This window comes from Gastrolobium bilobum, unplaced genomic scaffold (genome assembly GCF_033153095.1).
Source record: "Gastrolobium bilobum isolate Gb01-03AN ecotype WA unplaced genomic scaffold, APGP_CSIRO_Gbil_v1 utg60587, whole genome shotgun sequence".
Classification (NCBI taxonomy): domain Eukaryota; kingdom Viridiplantae; phylum Streptophyta; class Magnoliopsida; order Fabales; family Fabaceae; genus Gastrolobium; species Gastrolobium bilobum.
Window position 1 is genome coordinate 12,501 of NW_026898726.1, and position 23,436 is coordinate 35,936.

Here is a 23,436-nt window from a genome sequence, read left to right on the forward strand (position 1 = left end):
GGGATCAAAATGTATCATAAGCCTAAACACTTGTTTTCTTAAAATCATTCCAAATTTGTGGTTATTCACTAAAGTTTAAGAATTAGTTGCTAGGCTAGAGAACTCTTCACTTACTGATTAATTATAGTACCCTGATCCAATTGGATTTCTTTTTCCAATAAAGTTATACACATTTGCAAGACCCAATAACAAAGTGGTACCTCTTTTCTACCATTAACAACTTTAGAGTTTATGACTGCAAGTTCAACTCCATCAATTTATATTGCTAATCTATACAGAGCCAATGACTAAAAGCCTAAGAACCACCTTTTTGTTTTGTTCTTTCTTTTTTGGGGGGAAGGGGGGATGGCAAGTTGATTACAAATCACCTAATTAGATAAGCATAACAATTGGTCAAATTCGTAGGAAGCTAGTAAGTTAAGCAAACTATACAACAAAAGCAACTACCACGAGGTCACTGGTTCTAACACAGTTATGCATAGTGCAATTGAAAATAGATACCACCAGAAATGCAAAGAAACATCAACATACGTACTTAAAAATAATGGAAGAAGATATTATCTAAATAAAAGCTCACCAGGGTCACGAAGCTCATCAGGATCAGCCAATGAATGTCCTCTAAATCTATACGTCTCACATTCGACTAAAGTTGGTCCTTCTCCTCTTCTAGCCCTTCCAATTGCCTCCTTTGCGACCTCTCTGACCTTCAAAACGTCCATCCCATCCACATGAACTCCAGGCATTCCAAATGCTGGCCCTTTCTTCCATATCTGAGGATCTGAAGTTGCCCTGAGATGTGACATCCCAATAGCCCACAAATTGTTTTCCACCACAAACACAATTGGCAATTTCCACAAAGCTGCCATGTTTAGGCATTCAAAGAACTGCCCATTATTACAAGTCCCATCTCCAAAAAATGCCAGTGTCACTTGATCAGCATCTGCCTCATTCAATACCTCTCTTCTGTACTTACTAGAAAATGCTGCCCCAGTGGCCACTGGAATTCCTTCACCGATGAATGCAAACCCGCCAAGCACATTGTGCTCTTTTGAAAACATATGCATTGAACCGCCCTGACCTCGGCAGCATCCCGTCGCCTTCCCAAAGAGTTCACTCATCACAGCCCGAGAGGGGACCCCCTTACTCAGTGCATGAACATGGTCTCTATAGGTGCTCACTACATAATCTTCTTTCTTCAGAAGCTTGATGAATCCAGTTGACACAGCTTCTTGGCCATTGTACAAGTGAACAAAACCAAACATTTTCCCCCTATAATACATCTCAGCACACTTATCTTCAAAGGACCTCCCCAATACCATGTCTTCATAGAGCTCCAACCCTTCCTCTTTAGTAATAAGCTGCACGCACAAATCCAGATAAAAACTATAGCCTCAAAGAACATATTCCTAAACAAAAATTGCAAACTCAGATAGCACAAGACAAACTTTTTTCAATAACCTGAATTTCTAAAGCCAATTGGAACCCATAAAATCTATATCACCAGAGTAAACAATAACTCAGATAATAAGAAAAAAAAATTGACATTTGAATCATGCAGCTTATAAACCCAACTGGGTTCAATTCCAATGAGGTAAATTGAGTAGAAAGTTCAGTTTTTTAAGAAACCCATCACAGAGAATCAATAGCTATTCACAGAAAGCATAGATTTTTCATACGAAAAGGAACAAAGAAGGATTAAGGGTTACCAGATTGGAGGTTGGGTTGAGAAGAACAGCAACAACAGGGGATGATGATGAACGTCGTTGAGCGAGAGGCTTAGTTAAAGCATTGAAGCGAAGAAGCTTTTGAGTGGATCCAAGGAAAGAGGAAGAGGGGTTGGCTCTGGAGAGATCAAAGGAGAAAGAGAGAGGCTTTTCATTGGATCTGGGTGTATTGGAACTGATAGAAAGAGGAGGGTGTGCAAACTTGGTTGCAGTGAAAGACATTATTCTCGTTGCAACCAAAAAAAAAAAAACAAAAAGAAACTTAGTGTGTTTAATGTTATATTGTGAAGTGAGACATAAAAGTAAGAAGAACTTAAAATGGGGTGTTATATAAGTAGACAGAAACAAGACAATTAAGGGGACGGAGGAAACGAGGGAGTGTAACTTGGAGATTATCGTCTTCGACTTTGGGTGGATTTTGCTGTGACTGTGGCCATATCATTTGATACAAACCAACAAATAATTAAGAGGAGAGAAGACGGTGCCACCAAAATCCAACCAACTTTTCCTACATTAACATTCACATATTTAAACCATTATATATATATATATATATATATTAATATATATATATATATATAATATATATATATATATATATATATATATATGAGGAATATTCTCACTACCAAAATTTTCCACTACTAACTTACTATCTATCTAATCATCATTGGATTAATATTTTTTCTCTTTTTAAAAACTTTTTAGCATTCTTTCTCTTTTATCCAATGGTAAATAGAAAGGTAGTGAGTTGGTAGTAGAAAATTTTGGTAGTGAGAATCTATGTAGCACCGATACCGACACGAGACACTCCGACACGTTAATTCGAAAAAATGCGAGATTTCGACACGTTAGGACACGTTTTGATATTAAATATTATTTTTAATTTATGTAATGTATATTATATTTAATACTCAATAATTTAACAAAAAAATAAAATTAAACTTATAATACCCATCAATTTTCAAAGAAACATAAAATATCCCAAATATTTATATTAAACTCAATAAAATAGTAATCGTAATCCAACGAATCAAATAATTGGAACTAAAAACGCAACGCAACACAACCTTTGAACTTTGTTTTGAGTCTCTACAACGCATGTCGGAGAGTGTCGGAGTGTCGGACATGACACGTCAAAGCTTTTGAAGTGTCGGTGCTTCATAGGTGAGAATATCCTCCCTTATATATATATATATATATATATATATATATATATATATATATATATATATATATATATATAGGGAGGATATAGTTACTATCTCTTTTTTCTTACTACATCTTACTACTAAATCTTAACCGTTAATTTTCATCAATCTAACGATTGTAATTTATTGGGTCATACTTATTAATTAATTATTAATTTTCATTAAATTATAATCGTTAGATTGACGAAAATCAACAGTTAAAATTTAGTAATAAGAAGTAATAACTATAACCTCCCCATATATATGTGTGTGTGTATATATATATATATATATATATATATATATATATATATATATATATAGATATAGGTAGGATCCTTTGACACCGGTGTCAAATCTCAAATTTGACACCTCATCTCAGAGTCGTTAAATCAAAAAAGATCAATGGTGTCACATGCTTAAAAATCAGAGTCGTTGATCTTTTTTGATCTAACGGCTCTGAGATGAGTTGTCAAATTTGATATTTGACACCGGTGTCAAAGGATCCTACCTCATATATATATATATATATATATATATATATATGAAATTTGATTTTCTCATGTTGCATGAGAATTGAATTATCATGTTGTGACTCAACTAGTGGTGAACCCCACATTTATTAAAAATGAAAAAGAAAAGAAAAGTTTTGCATGCAAAACGAAGGATCACAACATGAGAATTGAATTCTCATGCAACATGAAAAAATGTTTTTCCATATATATATAGGATTTATTTTTTCTGCAGTTGCTGCAGATAAATTATCTGCAGTAAGCCCAATACGACATCGTTTTGGGGCAGAAATTATGGTGTTTTTGTAATTTTAATTTATTTCAGGGTTATAATAGTCCTTATATTTATAATTTTTTAAGATTTCAATACCAAAACGACGTTGTTTTGGGAATAAATGCAGATAACTTATCTGTATTAACTGCAGAAATATTTTTTTCCATATATATATATATATATATATATAATGAATAAGGGGAAAATGTGTATCATTTTAAAGGATGTAAAGTTATGTCATTTTAAGTGAGACAAAGAGATAGATAAAGGAGGAGAGAGAGTGGATAAAAAAATATAAAGGTGTGGGTCCTACCTCCTTGTGAGAGTGAAATGATATAAGTTGTGTCAATTAAAAGGACAAATATTTTTCCCATTGAATAAACTAGCCATTCTTGTCTAAAGATACATTTTCGATTAATTTTAGTTTTTTTTAACACCATAATAGTTTTATCAGAGATCCAAAAAGTAACATCAAATTCATCTAATTTAATGTTACAAAAAGTTCAAGCGACACCTTAAATTCTTTTTTAAACTGACTTAATTTTACAAATTTTCAAAGGACCATGGTGTATATTTGAAAAGTTAAAATGATAGGTTGGTGATAAATATAAATTACAAAAAGGCCATGATTCTTACACTTGCACAATATGCATTCCGACAAGGGGAACAAGCAAAAAAAAAAAAGTTGAGTATAATTGATTTCTTATGCAACACTATAGTATCTTTTGTCATTTTGTCAAGTAGGAAAGGACTTGGATATTTGTGTATAAATTCTCTTATTATTACATCACGCCTCCAAACAATGTGGAGCAAATTTGAAGCAAGCTAGTTATTCTTGGGTTAGGGTATGGATCTTGCTCTGTGTGAGATGGTTATATTTCACAAGGGCTAAGTAATGAGTACACTTAAAAGTTGACTGCTTGGTTTTGCTACAACAATATTTATTGGAGATTCCAATGGGTTGGTGTGAATGATGTGTTTGTGAAAATAAGGATTGAGACTTTGGCTATGATAGAATTTCAAATTGAAGAACATCACAGTTGAATGGAATGATCATGTGAGCCTCGTTACCTGCCGACATGTCACTGCATGTGGATAAGTTCCAAGTCCTTTTCATCCCCTCAAATGTGTCCCTCCTCAATAAATTTTTATGAGTATCATTTATATCTATAAATTTATTAACAAATGGGTCCATAGCTCAGTGGTAGAGCATTTGACTGCAGATCAAGAGGTCACCGGTTCGAACCCGGTTGGGCCCTCTCTTATTTTTATATTTACGTTTTTTGCATTCAATAACTATAACGTAAAGATAAAAAAAAAGTTTTTTTTTTTTTGGCATTCAATAATTACGAATGTATAGACAAAAAAAGGTAAGTTAAAAAGAATATTTTTCCTATGTTGTTTAATTTTATCTTTTATTTTTGGGTAAACAAAAGGCCTAAGACATTAAATAAATAAAGTACACAAAAAGAAACCTAACTATTGCAACTCAAACACGAGGTTTCTCAAAACACAGATCACCAAGCAACAATAATTGGATGTCAAGAGAGGTTCCTACCATACAAGATAGCCTTCCTACCCCTCATAGTTTAATATGAAATTCGTCAGTGAATCTGCACACGAGTTATCTTCCTCAGAGTATTCTTGAAAATCACAGACCAGTTTTTATCAATTCATGTCTTTATGTGAGAAATCAAATGATTCTCACTAACTGCTGCATCATTTCTAGTGAGCACAGTGATCACACTTGTTGAATTACTTTCAATAATGATGTTACGGTGTCCAGCATTTCAAGCCATCTCCAACCCTCTAAGGACTCGCCATAATTCTGCTTTGAATGAAGTACATCTTCCTAATTTATACGCAAAGCCACCAAGCACTCATCAAGAATGACACCCCCCACAAGCAGCTGCACCAAGATTACCATTCGCAGCCCTATCCGTGTTAACCTTGACAGCACCCGAATTCAGAAACTGCCAAGATATGTCCGCTACCATTCTTCCATCAGAAGCCAGATTTATATATTTGTTTTTTGTTTGGAGCCTCTTTCACATTCTTTGCAAGATTTTGGATTAGTGCAACTTCAAATTTTGTTTTTTATTTTCACTAGTTTAGTGCAACTTCAAATTTAATTTCCAACAAAATATAACTTGTATAAAATCGTAGACACTAATCATGACTTATAAAACTGATTTAACTTTTTATTATTTTTTAAAATCATATGCATATAACACGACTTAATAACTTTAATGATAGAAATCGTAAATGATAATCACATCTTACATTGATCATCACCAAACCAATAATAATTAAAAGCACTACTGAAGCAATTTGTTGTCTATAACAGTGTTTAGAAACTTGGCCTGACTATCGATTCAACCGAGGTCAGGGATCATGGGTTCTCAATCGAGGAGTTATTCGGTCACTTTGCTGACCCGATTTTATACATTAAAAAATATTAATATATATCATATATGAAAAATTCAAACCACCAATCGTTAAAGATTCAAAATTTACTTAACATAATTCAACTAATTACATTCACAAGTCAACATTATACAAGTTAATGAAAATATCAAACTATCAAAGTATAAAATACATATTTCAATGGAGTTAATGAAAAGTTATATCATCTAACTCAAGCCCTCCTTGTCCTTCTCACGTACCTACAACAGCATGTGAAAAGAAATCTCTTACACAAAGAGAATGGCAAAGGAGAAGTGGTGGCACGATAAATTAACAGTGGTGAGAGAAGAACCAACAAGACAGAGGAGAGGGAGATAGAAGACCGAAAAGAATAGGAGGAACCACCATAATGGGTGAGGAGATCACCGGATCAGGAAGACTAGGTCTGGAAGAGAAAATCACAGGAGAAGAAGAAGATGAACGATTCAGATTTCAGATCTAGTTCTAGATCTAGGCAGCAACAAATTTTTGTTTTTTTGTTTTTACACCAAACGATGTCTTTTCTTGTGTAGATATTTTTTTTTAAAAAAATATAGTGATTCCCTCTGACCCGTGAGTCAGGGTTCAACTGGAGATTTCGAAGGTTAAAGGAGTCAACATGCATATAGGGTCTAACTGCTGACCCTAATCCTCATAGAGAAGGGGTCAGTGACCCGACGGGGTCGGTCCCAGGACGGGACGAGATTTTGAAACACTAGTCTATAACCACGGTTTTCATTATAATTCAAGCCACATGCAATTCATAATTAACTTCTTTTTTTCATAAAGATTTTGTCGATATGTGCCGCAACTTACAAGTTGTGAACTTAACATATAACTTGTCTTGTATAATGACGAAAAAAATATATTACCAACTTGTGTCTCATACATATAATCTCATATAAGTAATATTTTTTTAAAAAAAAAAAAACTTGTATATAAGTCATAAGTGCTACGTACAACTTTCCTAAAATGTTGATAAAAACAAGCCTGACTCATTGTTACAAAGGTTTTAAAAACTATATTACAGCAAAAAAAAAAAAAACCAATAAAAAACACCACACAAGTTAAAAAGACTTATAAAGGGCAATGTTAAATATAAAACAACACAAAATATACTTTCTTCACAATATTTCATCGTTTACTAGTACTATTCACTTTCCAGTGAAAATATTATGTATGACTAAGAAGAGTGTTTGAGAACGTTTTATTTTTGTAAGTAAAACTCAGATACAATCATCAGCCTATGAACATATAAATTGGTACATTTACCCCAACATTAAAAGAATTGCATAATGCGGGTAAGAAAAAGGGATAAAGCTTTTGTTCGGAAACAAAATAAGAGACAAAAAATGGATGGAAAGGGCTAAAAAGGAGAGAGAAAGAAAGAAAAGAGGCATAATATCTCATCACATTATTTGAATATCCTAAACTCACTAAAATGGCTTTTCTATTTTACACAAATTAAAACCTAATATAGATACAACAGTTATTAACATGAACGTAGATTAAGATACAAAAGAATAATAATGGATTGAGAAATACATCAAATATCGTAGCTATACAGAAAACCTAAGAGGGAAGATATCTGCTGTTAGCCTTTACAGTTGTTAGTGCTTAATCTCTCTGCCTTCAGTGTTCTCTTTGTTCTTATATAACAGTTAGTCACAACTTATTTTTCTTCTCCTTGCCTGCAGTTAAGTTTCCTGTGTGTCAGAATTCAACACTATTAAAGACAACCATAACATATATTAAAAAACATTACTCACCAAATATACTTGATTTTAAAGGAAATCGTATTGATGAACCCTTAACTCTCAGCTCCCGGTTTTGCTTGTTTCTACTATGTTTTTCTGTAACTGCAGAACTATTGCTACTTTCCCCAGCCACAAACTCTGTCACTTTACTTACCTTCTCATGGTACACAGCAGGTGGGGCAAGCCTCAACTGAGGCAAGTTATCTATTTGCAGAAATCTCTGATTTTTCTGCAAGCTGTTCAAGATCTCAAACTGCAGAAGCAAGACCAATATTAAATGTCAGGAAAGTCGGGACAAGGCCGTTAAATTGAAAAGATGACATAGAGGTTTGTTTATATTATTTACCCGGGATATCTGTTGCTGTCCGTATACATTCTCTGACAAATCACTGTCATGTGGATGAATAGTACTTCCATGAGGGTATTGGCGTCTTGATGAGAATTTATTGATCAAGCCATTCTCTGCAATGACTGATTTGTTTCTAAACTGCTGGCGTTTCTGGTTAGGCATACATACAGGGCATCCAGATGAAGATCCTTTGCTTGATGACTCATTTTCCAAAACTTCACATTGGAGATGAATTGCATGGCCACAGTTGAAAATTCGAATTCCAGAGCTAACATAGTTCTTTGTAAGGAGGCTATTACAAATACAGCAGACTAGACTCCTGGGAGCATATCCATGAGAGGCCCCTTTCTTGAGTAAACTCATGGTATAAAACGTATCATCCTCTATCAAGGATTTGGCAGCATCCTAAGTGCAGAAGGAGCAGCAAGAGAAGAGAATCAGGACAAAACACAAAACCCCTTGAAAATAAAAGGAAGAAATTCAAATTATCTGTTACTGTAAGATTTTGAAAGAAGAGACTGTAATTTGTCCATGAAAAACCTTGATACTCATTCTTTTTGAAAATGCCACTAAGTTTACATATATCTAGAGTTAACAAGATGAATGTAAGAAATAAAATCCCCCAATCCACTATTTTATTTGTGGCATTCTTCAGACCTGTACAATATAAAACTCATATAAAAGTGCAAGTTTACAACAATATCTTAACTCCCAAAGAATTGCCAACAAATACATAAGAATATATAGTATAAAAATTTAGATTTGAACACATCTTGTCATGTTTCTTCCAGCAGATTCAGACAAGATTCTATTTAAAGAATCAATTGGTCAATTTTAACTGGAAATGTATGAAGAATAATATGCTTTGTAAAGCTTGATTAGAAAATCAAATTTAAAATATTAAAAAATAAAATTAACAAGTTAACCTTACCAGAATTCTTCTTTCAAAGCCATATGTTCCCAGCATACCCAATATAGTAAGTTTAAAGTCTCCGAATTCTTGACTACCATTATCAGACAGGAGTTTGGACATGATAGTTGGAAGGTGAACAAAACCTATCATTCCTTCGACAATCTCTTTAATGAACTGGGATAGCAATTTTCTCAAAATATGACCATTTCGGGACTTAGACATTTTCCAACTGCTTTTATTGGTGTCTTTGTCCAATTGTGAATCTGCTGATCCAGATAGCATTCCAAGATATTTTTTTCTTTCATATGCTCTCTTTTCAACGTATGAATCCATCAATGGGTCACAAAACCTGAATGAAAATCAAAGGGTAGTTACTATTGAAAGAGCTCCCAACTGTCAGGGACTAAAATTTAGAAAAGCTTGTTGTTCAGACATTTGGTTCATTGATTATTATATTCAAACTTCATAGAATTCTGTAAGTCACTTTCGTCTCCATTAAATTATACTTCCAAGTTCACTATTACAAATAGTTGGAACTCCATAGTCCAAAAGTCTTTTTGTTTTCCCCTTTTTACATGAAAAGTCACAGCTTTACTTTCGCCAAAATAATTATAAAATCACTGCTATTCTTTTCTTTTATTTTGGGAAAAACCACTAGGTGTCCGGACAACCTCTGCTTGGGTGTAGAATCAGTACTATACTCTAAAATGCAAGAAATGAGGTCTAAAAAAAAAAACCGTCATTTCATTGCTAGACCACATTCATGTGAAAATAATAAATTTCAATTTCACCTTACCCTCTATATTGAGATTAAAAGTCACTTAAAGTGATTAGTGATTATTCAGAGCAACAGAAAAATCATCCCTGTAAATTATCTAAATATTACCCGTTATCTTGAATACCTCAATGTTACTGATACCATTTCATTTCTGTACATTAAAAATGCCATACAACGGCCATGTAAGTTATGATGGTACAAGACACTTCAATTGGACATGTTTCCAGCACTGCTCAGTGCCAACCAATGCCCTTAGGATCCAGTGCTAGATGAAGAGTGTACCCTAGACTACATCAATCAGGAATACCTTGGAACCATGACTTCATCCCCTCAAACCAATAACTTGACCTTTTTTACTTAAGGTTCCTGCTTTCTAATTTTCACAGGACAACAAACAGCAACTTGAACCTGTATCTTCCTTATAATCTTAGCATGGATATTATGAATTATATACCATACAAGAACATTTGTAACATCATGATTATTAGGAGAAAAAAGTTCATGTAAATAAGCTACAAATAAATCAATAAATAAAACACATGAAAGGAAATGTATGCTGATATTAAACTTACGAGTCAAGTAATTTAAACCAATGTGCCTCTGACTCCTCAGGATTTAGACGACGGGTGTTCCGCTGACACAGACCAATACAGGCATGCAATAAATTGTGTATGTCATTCACCTATTGGATAAGTAACCACTAAAAATATTAGGTTACTTAATACATCAAACACACAAGCACACCCATCAAAGCATACTTGCATCTTAAGAGCTTCATTAAAATGATACAATTCCAGGAACAGATATACAAACCTCCTTTGTTCTTAAAACGGTGTTGAATACTTCCATATGGGAAGAACCACCTGAGCAATGGTTTGAAACTACAGCTTCCACAGCAGCATCAAGCTCAACAAACTTATCATTCAGATTAGAAAGTGTAAGTAAAAGAGCACTACCAACATCACCAACCCTTTCTAATAAGAATGCAGCAGCATCTATAATGCCATATTTTTGGCACAAGCGTAAACAATGTTCCACGCGATAGTTATCACACATTTCCAGAAACTTGAGAACTGAACCACCTTCGTACTGGCATAATAACTGCAAAATAAAAACATGAAAAAATAAAACTAAAAATTTATTGCTACAACTACAGCAACAAATTCCTTGACTAAAAACTTAATTTTACCAGAAGTGAGAGCAAAAAGAAGCCTAAATACATAAAAAATATATGTGAAATAAGGTCTCTATATCCAACCCCAATCCTCAGGGGACAAGAATATTTAAGATTGTGTTTGATGCATATTGAGGGACAAGACAAACAGAACCTAGCAGCACAAGTGGTTGAGTCATAGATCAATCTTTTTTGTTAGCTATTTGATGACCAATGAATGGGACTCATAATTTGTGATATTCATGGATAGAATAATGCAAAATTTATTATAATACCTTTTGTATTATGCATTGTTTTGCATGCAACAGGGGTGGGATAATGAAGGGGTAGGGGTTATTGGTCTTTTTCTCATTTGTGTTGTGGACTGGACTTTGTAACCTAATTTAGTGGATAACAAAAATTTAGATACCGGTGTTGTCCCTTGAATTGCTGTTTGTCCAACATAATTTGAACAATCAAAGAAAGCACAATTTTTTTACTGTGTTATCTCTTATTTTTTTTAGCAAATGAAATGCACCCTAAAAGAGATATAAAGCAGTAAACACATAAACTGGCGCATGATACATCCCAAGAACACATAAAAACACTAAGCCTTAACAATCAAGTTACTTCTAGATGGCAAAAAGAATAAAATTAAAAATCAAATTAATCTTGTCCAAGAAAAAAAATTGGTACAAAAACTCACCTCTACATAAAGCTCAATAATATCATCAGGTACGTGAATAGGATTTTCACGCATGTACTTAGGGAAATTAGATATATTCTCTAAGTAATCACTGACTCCATGTGGGTGATCCTTAACCTGCTTTCCATTAGGGGGATTCATAATATCATCTTTTCTCAAATTAGATAAGTCTAGGGTGCCAAATAAGTGAAGCTCAACGAGCGTCTTTAAATAAAGGAAAAGACTTTTTGGATGAGAGTGAAGTTCAGTGATTATATGGGAACTTTCATCACTGAAATGAGTGATAACCATATGGAATGCACCTTCCCTACAAGCAATTAGAAAGGAGTAAATCTATTTAGGTCACACAGATTGCAATTAAGAAACCATAAATGCTGTATAACCCGCCAAAAGAATCCAACTTTAGTAAAGCTAATAAGGAGGATTACCTGCTTAGTTCAACCAACTCAGGAATTCGAGATATGACTGCTGATCGAATAGCAGCATGGTCATTGTCAGTCAACTGTGAGAATGCTTTGTTGATAAAGGAGAAGGCATGAACAGGCTCATCTACATCTTTCCTATAACTATCCAATGCAGACACATACTCATGTCTGATTGTATGAATCAATCCACAAACCTAAAACCCAACAAAAGAGCAGGTAAAATCACTTAACCAGATAAAAGTCAATATTTAGTACTACTATGGTTCTGATGACAGTATCATAAAAATGGACAATGTACCTACCTGATGATATTTGGCTCTCTCACATAGGTCTAGCACAAATGACGCATCCCAGTCTGACTCAGGCAGTACTTTCAGAAGTGCAAGCACTTGCTTCTCTCTATTTTTTGGAGTTGAACTATGAACAGAAACATTAGTTGAAAAGTAACTATCCGATGTCAAATATTCCAATATTTGACACAGCACATCCTTTGAAACTCTAGCTCTTTGGAGAGCAACATAATATGCAATGAACTCAAACAGATAACCTATGTCCTTTGAAGGCCACTCTTTTATCAACCCACCATCACCACTATTTGAGGTTGTATCTGTTGGAAAAACATTCATATCAATTATTTGAACGAGAACATCTACTGTATTCTGAACCAAGGCACTTTGAGTTTCAGTATCATTATTATTTTCTTTTTTTGCTTCCACAATAGATTTATTGGCTGAATTCAGCAAGGATGAGCAGGCATTTGAAATTTCATCTTCCACAAAAGCGCATCTGAGGACATCTAATGTAGCTTCAGTGTCTAACTCTAAGAGATGATATAGATTCAGGTAGGGTCGTCTGGGCACAAAGTCTGAAACTGTCTGTGATTTCAGAGTATTAGAATCCTCTAACAAAAACTCTACAAGTTCTTTTCTAAGAGATGGCAAGCGTTGAGGAGGAATAGTTCCCCGACCTACAATTATATGCAACAGATGGATCATCTTTAAGTACTATTATTGCAATATTTTAAAGTGGAAAATAAAATAAAATAAAGTTAAAAGAACATGAAAAAAATTACCTGGTGGAAAGGCAAAACCTGTAAAGCAGTATTTGAGATAAACCAGCATTCTATACCTGTTAAAAGGAGATGCAAATAAGAAAAAATACAGATTTAACCATTTACAATTTTCACTGAGAAGAAATGCAGTGAATAAACTGCTGTCGGTTTACTTGTACAAACTTGAGAGAATGCCATTGAATAATTGTAACCCATCTCCAATTCAATTTCTTATTTGAAAAAATGTCTAAAATTTTATTATGAAGGTCAAAACTGGGTTAAAATAAGGTCATAGCTCGAAAGTGTCACTCAGGCATATTTTCAATATGATCTTTCTTCTTTTTTTATTGGCAGCCAATGAATAACAAATAGTTAATTTTATTTTATTTTTTGTTTTTTTTTTGTTTTGTTGTTTTTTTTTTTTTTTTGGTGGGGGGGGGGGGGGGGGGGGGGGGGGGGGGGGGGGGAGGAGGTTTGTTGGAAGTAGGAAATTTTTTAGAGAAAATCCCCATCGTTAATTAGCACTGCCACCACCTTAGTTTTTACCACACTTATTAATTATTATAGTTACATTTCTCAAAAAGAAAAAAGATTTATATTTTTAAGTTTTATTCATAAGTATACAAACAAAATCCAAAAAATTCACAAACCCATAAATTGGTATTCTCCAATGACTTGTCATACATGGATATAGAGAAAGAAAAACAAGAATAATAGATCAAAAAGGAGAAAGGCAACATACCCAAGAGCAGCAGCACTTTCCTTTTGGCTATTTTGTAAGACTGCAAACAGCTCCTCCAGAGGTGTCCTAAAATCATCTAATCCTTTATTAAAGAGATACACCAGGGCACTATATAGTCCATGCTCCCGGCATAATCTGACAACCTAAGAAATGTATCAAATATAACCATTTGCCAGATAGGCCAATAAAAAAATGAATGACAAAGATAAATATTTTAAAAAATCTAAAAGAACCTGATTAAAATCCAAGGATGAAATATCCATGTGAAGTACACATTGCTCAACCCGCTGTAACCACCCTTTGCTGCTATAATACTCTACCAGTTCTTGCATAATCTTGAGAAAATAGGACAAAACATAAAGAAGAAGAAAGATATTATAGCAACTGAGAATATATATTTAAAAACAAAAAAGTTAATATTGATAACATATCATCCAACTAGGCCAAAAAGCCTGACATGATCCAATACCTCGGGAGGTAGAGATCCAAGCATGTCCTTCAAAATATATGGCTCCAAAAGCTCCAAAAATGTTTCTGCAAAAAAATTTATAGTATTTACACCGTTATCCATTCAAAGTTGGAAAAGGGAAGACTACTAATGTGAGAGCATATCCGTAAACTTCATATTTCGTAGTTCATTCGTCAACTCAATAACTTAATTGTGAAAATTACCTTCAGTACAGATTCATTTAACTAATGCAACCATGCATCGATGAAAAGTAAAAGCTTTTAACTGGACCTTCAATTTTCTTTATGCCATTCTTAATAGTCTTTCTATGCTACTGAATATTGGGCACTTGGTCACTAAAGTGCAAACAATAGCATAAGGTCAATGTTGCAGAGATGAGAATTCATTAAATAAGATCAGGAATAAATCTCTTAGAGAAAGAAAGTAGGAATGAGACCAATAAGACCAATAAAAGCCCCAATAAAAAAAAAGTTAATCAGATGCAGGATAACCCAATAGTTAGAGGCAGCCCAATACCAAAAAAACAACTCTAAGTGAAACCTGTTAGAGAAGCATATAAACCATTGATGGGCCTTCACCTAACAGTTTAAGCTTTTGGGTTGAATTGGTTCTTTACAAAACCGTTAAAAAGGACTTAGATCCATAGTTGCCAATCTGGGATAGCACGGAGCAACTGATCCCAAAAAAGCTATAGTGAAATGGTTTCTAAGCCAAAGATTATGCATTCAAGATTAATAGTTTATACGACAGTGAAAATTGATAAAGACATTGATAGTGACATTGAAAAGACACACAATCACCATAAATTTAAGGCAAAAGGAACAAGTCAATAACATAGGGCTGTGAATGTAAATTGCATAATGCAGAGGATAAAAAGAGTGATGGAGGACAGAACATAGGAGGTCACAGACCTGCAAAAACAGACGGCTGTGAAGTGTAAATTACACAACACAATCAACATCAACAATACCTTTATCTCAAACTAGTTGGGGTCGGTGGTTGATGAACCCAAAAAAAGTTACAAAAAGATTGAGAAAAATACACAATTGTAAGGAAAATAGAATAAAAATAAGGATATATAGGAGGACAGAAAAGAATAAGAATAAGGTAAGAAATAAAATAAATAAATAAAATAAAAATAAAATATTGGGAAAAAAGAAAAAGAAAACACATAAACAAATAGGGAAAAGAAAGAAGATTGAAAGGAAAAATGAAATAGAAGAAAAGAAGGAAAACGAAAGAGAGATGGGAGATAAAGAAGAAAAGGATAAAAAAGGGACAGCTAGGAACATAGGAATAAAAACGGGTCTAACATTAATCCCCTAAACCCTCAATTACACAACACAATACAAAAATAATAATAATAAAACAGAGGAAGTCAAGACCTGCAAAAACGATCAGAGGCAGGACAGCCGACAACAGATGGGGATGGATAACGTACAATGACGGACGGCAACAGATGGGAGGTGAAGGACAGGAGAGAGGAGATGACGAATTTCACGAATAAAGGGGAAGTGGAATGGGGAGAAGGCTCGGTGTGGAACCCTAAGAGGATTGGGGAACACACTACGGAATGACAAAAAACAAAAAAAAAACAAAAAACTGAAAAAACTAGGTATATCACACAGATGGGGGCAAGGTGCGGTTTTTACCCACCTGTGGAAGTAGCAGCCACAATTTGGAGCCACAACATCAAAACACGATGCAACAATTGGAACATTGCAGTCACACCGCGAACCAGCATGATCAACTACCCTGCTTAGATATAAATGGCCTCTCCGGAAAACTTGACTTTTGACAGAACACTGATGCCGTCATTTGATCATGTAACTGACCCTACCTATTGGGAAAAAGTTTTGTTGTTGTTGTTGTTGCTTTTTATTTTTAATATTCTTCCAAACACTGAAATACCCTCTGTTATAAATATCTTTTGCCAATAGATTAAAAAGAAAATAGTATTGATAGGATTAAATAGCTCATAATAGATTACAATACTCTTTGTATTACCAAAGGAAAAAGATTACACAGTGGAATGAAGATTTTTGTTGTTTATATGTTTGGAAAATTCAAAGAATTCATTTCAATCACATAGATAGAAAATTTAGTACACTCAGAAAGAATATAAGATGTATTATGATAACTCTTTTGTTTTAGGAAGTACAGAATGAATTTCTACTTACATTAATTTACAAAATGGATTAGTTTTTTTCTCCCTCGTCCTCTTAGAGTTAGCCCATGTCTATTTCAAAACTCATTATGTTATTAGACAATAATGCTGAGTTTCTGACCAAAAGAAATAATTGAGGATTGTGTCAGCAGGGATCAAAATACAAAGTGAAATGAAAAGAGAAGTCCTCGTAACAATATCCTACCACACAAGGCTAAGACAATGGGTTACCTCTCTGTTGAACATGAACATCGATGAACTTGGAGAAAATTTTGTCAAAAAGGATGTCTGTCTGTTTGATATGACAACAAAATTCAACAGCAACACCACCAACACGAGAGTATTGCTCCTTTATGTCAGAATGCACTGAATTGCTTCTACTATTTGAACCATTGGATTGATCCAGTTTTCCAATTTGGTTGCAGAATGCCACTGAAATATAGGAGAACACTTCATCAACATACGATATAAGCAACTCCACCAAGAAGGGCATTATGGCCTCATGTACGGCATCCAAGGTTCTAGGAAGGTCAACAACCCCATGAGCATGGCCATCATAGAGAGTCATTGCCATGTTCAAGGCACCCATCCAGTCACCTGCTTTCCGCAAAACCAAAATACGCTCTTTCCAAGGGAGAAGACGAGAAACAATAAGATGAGTTGGACCAAGTATATAAATAGAAGCTCCTCTTACGGCGACAGAGTTATGATAAGCTTTCTCAGGGTTTCCAAATATATTGATGAAGTGAGTATGATAAGAAACTAGATCATCTCCTCCAATACCATCTACAGCAAAACTAGTTTGGTGAATCACAGTTCCATCCTTGGCAAATAAACACAGTTGTCCAGTTGAAGTGAGAACTACCAGCATCTGAGCAAGTACAAAATCCTTTTACTACCCTTATTATTAAGAAGCAAAGAGATGCAACAAGAAGACTAAAAGGGAAGGAAACAGGACACAAAGAAGTGGCCAAACTTCTAGCTAATCTAGGTAGACAGAAGATGATTTAATACCTGATCATCCAACCATGCCAGACCTATAGCCGCAGTGTCAAGAGACCATTTTCCATATACTTTTAATTCTGACTTGACCAACTTTGCAACCTGAACTTTCCGTTCCCAAGCAATTGCAAGCAATGAAACTCTTTCAACAGCTTCTGCAGACATATTTTCTACAAGAGAGCAAGCATTATTTAGAAAGAAGTAAATGTGAATTATACGAAAATGAAACCATACCAGTAGAACTACATGTTGGTGCCATGTATTTCCATGCAGTATATGGCATGGAACCCTCCCGAATTCCATCTGGCCTAGAGAGTTTAGGATAGCCTTCCGGTTTAGAACTCAGCCGCACCTATAACAAAGATTTAGTATCTTCAATAAACAATGCATAAGAAGTCTCCACAAAGCTGAAGAAAAAATTACAGGATAAAAGGTACATGGAACCAGCACAAATATCTGAGTTTCATACCACAGAAGCAATTTGATGGGTGACAAATACAACCACACCTTCTTCAGCCGAAGAAGAGCCTTCATTGAAGAGTTTCCAACCTGCATCTCCCCCAGGCGAAGATTCATCCAAAAGGAGTGGTGAAGCTGATAGCACCAAGCCCGTTCTTTGCCCATCAAGAAGACACTAGGAAATTAATACCAAGTTCAACAAAAAAGAGGAACATGAGATAATTGGATATTGATGATTGAATTAACTCACAAGTCCCCTCCATAAAACAATGCTGAACTAATCTTTTGCGCATTAATGCAAAATATGACATACCTGAGTTTTGATGGAGAATATATTTATATTAATCACAGGGACCACTGAGATACTGTGTAAGAGAACCAGACCCTTACTATCACCAGTGACTGCTTTAAATTGACGAGTATTCTGAGGATCCTGACCTAGAAACAATGTATGTACAACTGGTGCTGTATGCTCTCCACTAATAACTTTAGCCACTGCACCTTTCTGTACATCCCAAAGAGTAACATGACCATCACCATAACCAGCTAAAAGAAAGTCTCCTTGCTGATTGAAGGACATGGATGTCACTGGAGCATGTAACCGATCACCAGCAAGCATCGACATCTAACAAGTAAATGGCATACGTTGATAAATGAAGCTACATCTGATACCAAAACTCAATCAAACAAATGCTTGAACTTATGAGGACCAGCATTAACAGTTTATATACGTGGACAAGTGATATTTCAAACAGCATCTTTATTCTACACTACTAATAATATGTTCAGGGGATTTTGAACAATTTTTTATGAGATCGTTATTTTCATTTGTTTTCATTCTTTTTTATCTGAAAAAAAAAATTGCATTGCTATATTGACTTTCTCATTCGTTATGTCAAGCAACTCAGATACTTTGGTTAAAAACTGATGGAATCTACTTCCAAGCAAATCTAACAGAATATTTAGGAAGTTAAAAGAAGGAAGAAAACATAATATTAAATTAATTGTGATTATTTTTCATATCACACTAGACATATTTACAGACAAAGATGAAAATTTTCATAATTCATTGAACACTGAATTTGAGCTAGTTTAAAAAGTTTGATTGAATCAGGAAACAACCTTTCCATCAGTGTTGTCTGCATGATAAATAGAATATTTACTGGGAACTACAACAATGAGTCCTTTCGCCATTCCTACTGCAATGTAATTAGCATGAACTGCCAAGACTTGAGCTGAACCATATTCGCGCCTGAATGTTTGGGATGAAATGGCCCTCGTGACAGCATTATCAGCATCAACATCAAAATATCCCAATGTTGTGGACCCTCTACGAACGCCCTCGAGCCTCATTGGCTGGGCAGCAGCACCCTCTTCCAAATGCAAACCAGTTGAAGCGTGCTTCTTCTCCAGTTCTTCAGCCAATTCAAGAGGCTTCCTTGAAGCCTCTAACTTTTTCTCTGCTCTCCTAGCAGCCCTTCTGCTTTCCAACTTCCCAAGTCTCTCTTCCACTAGCTCGCTAACATAAACATCACCTATTGAACTACTATCATCGCTGCCGCGGCAGCCACTGACATTGGCCTCATTCTTAATATCATCCATACAACTACCACCATTCACTAGTTCTTCCGTTTCCATATCTGTCAAAACATCCTCAGCAGTGATTCTCTTATCACCAACATCAACATAAGCAATACTAGTTTCTTCATTATCATCAAAAGTTGCAAAATTCACATTCTTCTCAGGATCATTATCATGATCATGATCATCTCCTTCCTCTCCATTTTCAACCTCATCCAAGGAAGGAGTAGCAGAACATTCATCCAAATCTCTCTTCTCCTCACTCACTAGAGAAGAATCATTATGCACCTGAATGTCAGCACCACCAGCCTTTGAATCATCCATTTGATTAGTTGCAATTTCTACATCACTCTCAGGAACAGAAACAACACTCTCAATAGTCTCAACTTTTCTCTGCACTTGATCGAAGTTATCAACAATGGAAGATTGAGAACCATTATCAAATTTCTCACCAAACTCACCACCCAATTCACCTTTTGAAGAAACATCAGAATCATCGCCGCCGCCACCAGTGACCGAACTCGATTCAGAACTTCCCGCAACTGCAACCTTCCTCCTGGACTTAATCGCCGCCGCATGCGGCGTCGGGACAGACCTAGAAGCGGCGACGGCGGCGGCAAGCGCCGCACCGGGCTTCGCATTCGACCTCACACCACTCAACAGAGACGAGAAAGGGCGCGAAACCCTGCTGCGAAACGGGTCATCGGGTGAATCAGCCGGTTTGACCCGAGAAAACGAACCGGGTCTGGGTGGAACTAACTTTTCTTCTAAGAGCGTGGGTTTATGGGGATTGGAATTGTAGTGAGTAAAAAGGGAATGAGAGGGTTGGGGTGAAGAAGGAGGAGAGGGTGATGATGACGATGTGTCACAGTCATTGAGAATCTCGTCGATGGTCCGGTGATGACCACCGTCGTCGTCGGTGGAGGTGGATGAATCGATGAAGGGGTGGAGGTCGAGCTCCATTGAAGTTGATTCACCGGTGATGTGTTCGAAGAAATAAATTTATTGACTGATTTGAAAATTTCGGCAAAATTAATAGGGTTTAATATTTCTACGTATATAAATTATCTACGTTAGCTCCCAAAATACGTTATTAAGTTGAAAAATTGAAAATTATGAGAAAGAATATTGTGACAAATCAAGTTGTGTTACTTCCAGCTGACTAGTAATCAATCTTACCGTTAGATCGATTATATTTGTCCAACGGTTTTATTTATTTCCATCTTTGTATGGTCATGATTCCCCATATTTAAAGTGAAAGCATTAAATATGAAAAATTATAACTATACAAAGGTGAATATAAATATAAATATTAAATTTGGGGAATCATGACCATACAAAGATAGAAATAAATATAACCGTTGGATCAACATAATCGATCTAACAGTGAGATTGATTGGTAGTCACTTGGTAGTAACACAGCTTGATTGTCACAATATTCTTCCCCAAAAATTATAATGAAAAAGACTATTTAACCTTGAAATAAATTATAATTATAAAAATACTTTGATTTCCGTCTCAAAACAACATAGTTTTGAGCGCAATGTAGATAAGTTATCAACATTGACGGTAGAAAAAGCACACCCAAATTAATATATGGGAAAAAAGTTTGGATATAATTTGGTGTCATTTTAGATCTTACCTGTTAATTTTCGTAAATCAACGGGTAGGATTTATTGAATTTTATTGTGAATTATTAATTAATTAATAAATTTGATTCAATAAATCATAACCGTTGATTGACGGAAATAAAAGGTTAGAATCTAAAATAACATAAAATTATATTCTTTAAAAGTATAAATATTTTTTTCTTAATATATAAGTAGCATTTTTTAAGATTATATTAAGGGGGATATTATTTCTCCTATAAAATAATATCATTTAACATGAGAAACAATATTTACTTATATTAATAAAGTAGAATTAATTAGTGTGGGAGAGCAAAGTAGCAATAGCCTATGTTGTATCGACATTTTAAAAAATATGAAATGTCGTGTTTGTTTCCTGATACTCTGTCACACTCTGACATTCATAGTTATCAGTATCGTACGATACACAATACAATTCATATGATACGGTACGATTCATAAGTATAACGATACATATCGTGGGATGTATCGAAAAATGATTTGTATCATGACGATACGATATTCTCTCGTGCGATACAATACGTATCATATATCATATGTTAGGAAAATTAAATTAAAATTTATAATTTTTAATAGAAAAAATAAAGATTTGATTTATGATTTAAAATAATAAAAATTAAAAATAGATACAGACTAAATCTTACCAAAATATATAAGAGATTTTTAATTTGAAAATATAGTAGTAGATATTTATATCTTATGTTTCTTTGCAAAATTTATGAGTATTATAAGTTTTAGTTTCATTTTTTTGTTAAAGTATTGAATATTAAATGTAATATATTCTGCATAAATTAAAAATATTAATTAATATCAAAATATATCTTAATGAGTCAAAATCTAATAATTTTTAGAATTAACGTGTCAAAATGTAATATTAGGTCATGGATCGATATCGATGCAAAATTTAACTTTTAATTTAGGAAAGTGATTCGAAGCATATTTGGTTTATTTATTTATTTTTAAAAAAAAAAGAATAATTACTGTTTTAGATTTTATTACAAAATTGTATACAAAACTTTTTAAAATTCTAAAATAAATTAATCTAAATACACAATTAATAGGCTTAACAATAAATATGTTTGTTATTGTATATCTCATTGCGGGTCATACTACCAACATTAGTAAGAAACTTATGTGATGAGAATAGTGTGCATAAGTGTATATTAGCAGTGTTTAAAAACCCGGCCCGGTCGTCGACCCGGCCGAGGCCAGGGGTCATAGAGTCACGGGTTCAATTGGAGGTTACAGAGTCATTATGCTGACCTGGTTTTATATATTAAAAAATATAAATATATATATCATATATAAATATATTAAAAAACAAACCACTAATTATCAAAGATTCAAAATATACTTAACATAATTCTCTAATTACAACCACAAGTCAATATTACACAACCTAATTAAAGTATCAAGATATCAAAGTACAAAACTCATATTCCAATGGGATCAATACGCTGACCCGATTTTGTCTCTTTGGAGAAGGTCCCTGACAAAGGAAAATTTAAAAGAAGTAAGAATGAGTTTTTGTTTTCCATCGACGACAGTACGGATTTCATTTGAATAGATATAATTCTTACCTTTTCTAGAAGATTCACATTTACGAGGTGAAGATTGAAGACATATAGGTCGCTGGGAGAGAAGAGAACGATTAGATTTAGGTTTGCAAGCATTTTTATTTTATTTTTTTAATAAAACGAAGTTGCTTCATGGATTTTTTTTTTTAAAAAAAAAACATGCAATAACCCCATCTGACTTGAAGTCGGAGAAACTTGGCCGAGTTTTAAGGGTCAGAGGAGTCGATGTGTATATAGGGTCCAACTTGTGATCTCAACCCTCAGAAGAGAAGGGTCAGGATTGACCCGAGTCAATTCGGAAGGTGGGGTGAGGTTTTAAATTAGTGGAGGCTATCCCTACAAAGAAATACCGTGAACAAAAAAGTATTGAGATTTGCAAAAAGGCATTACTTGAAACTTGTTCAAAGAGGATTGACTCATTTATTTTTGAATTGCTAAAATATTTAAATTATTATTTGTAAATCATGATTCGAACTTACAAAAAAGTCTCTCTTTTTTTTCAATTTTATTTAA

General features: G+C 34.3%; 2 protein-coding genes and 1 non-coding gene across 4 annotated transcripts in view; 1 reads left to right on the forward strand and 2 right to left on the reverse strand.

Moving 5' to 3' along the window:
• The window catches only part of LOC133283599 (pyruvate dehydrogenase E1 component subunit alpha-3, chloroplastic-like), a 3,713-nt gene extending 1,515 nt beyond the window's left edge, over positions 1-2,198 (reverse strand). Inside the window, exons 1-2 of the mRNA XM_061480479.1 lie at positions 1,707-2,198; positions 578-1,358 (exon numbers count right to left, since the gene is read on the reverse strand). Of these exons, the coding sequence (XP_061336463.1) occupies positions 578-1,358; positions 1,707-1,946 (1,021 nt within the window). The 5' untranslated portion in view covers positions 1,947-2,198. The remainder of the gene's footprint in view (positions 1-577; positions 1,359-1,706) is intronic.
• Positions 2,199-4,887: 2,689 nt separating this feature from the next.
• On the forward strand, positions 4,888-4,959 carry TRNAC-GCA (transfer RNA cysteine (anticodon GCA)). The gene has a single exon. It is a non-coding gene; the product is annotated as a tRNA-Cys (tRNA).
• A 2,585-nt stretch (positions 4,960-7,544) lies between these two features.
• LOC133283598 (uncharacterized) lies at positions 7,545-20,677 on the reverse strand. Of its 2 annotated transcripts, none has more exons than XM_061480478.1 (19): positions 19,239-20,677; positions 18,430-18,741; positions 18,127-18,291; positions 17,892-18,009; positions 17,670-17,827; positions 16,887-17,478; positions 14,489-14,553; positions 14,253-14,354; positions 14,020-14,162; positions 13,299-13,354; positions 12,529-13,193; positions 12,230-12,420; positions 11,802-12,108; positions 10,756-11,043; positions 10,515-10,624; positions 9,183-9,513; positions 8,249-8,656; positions 7,915-8,155; positions 7,545-7,836 (listed from the first exon to the last, which is right to left on the reverse strand). In XM_061480478.1, exons 1-19 carry the CDS (start codon positions 20,658-20,660, stop codon positions 7,811-7,813), a joined length of 5,700 nt encoding a protein of 1,899 aa, XP_061336462.1. In that variant the 5' UTR covers positions 20,661-20,677; the 3' UTR covers positions 7,545-7,810. The 2 variants fall into 2 exon arrangements, with proteins under 2 accessions (XP_061336462.1, XP_061336461.1); XM_061480477.1 differs by having other exon boundaries at positions 16,887-17,526.
• Between the last annotated feature and the right edge of the window lie 2,759 nt (positions 20,678-23,436).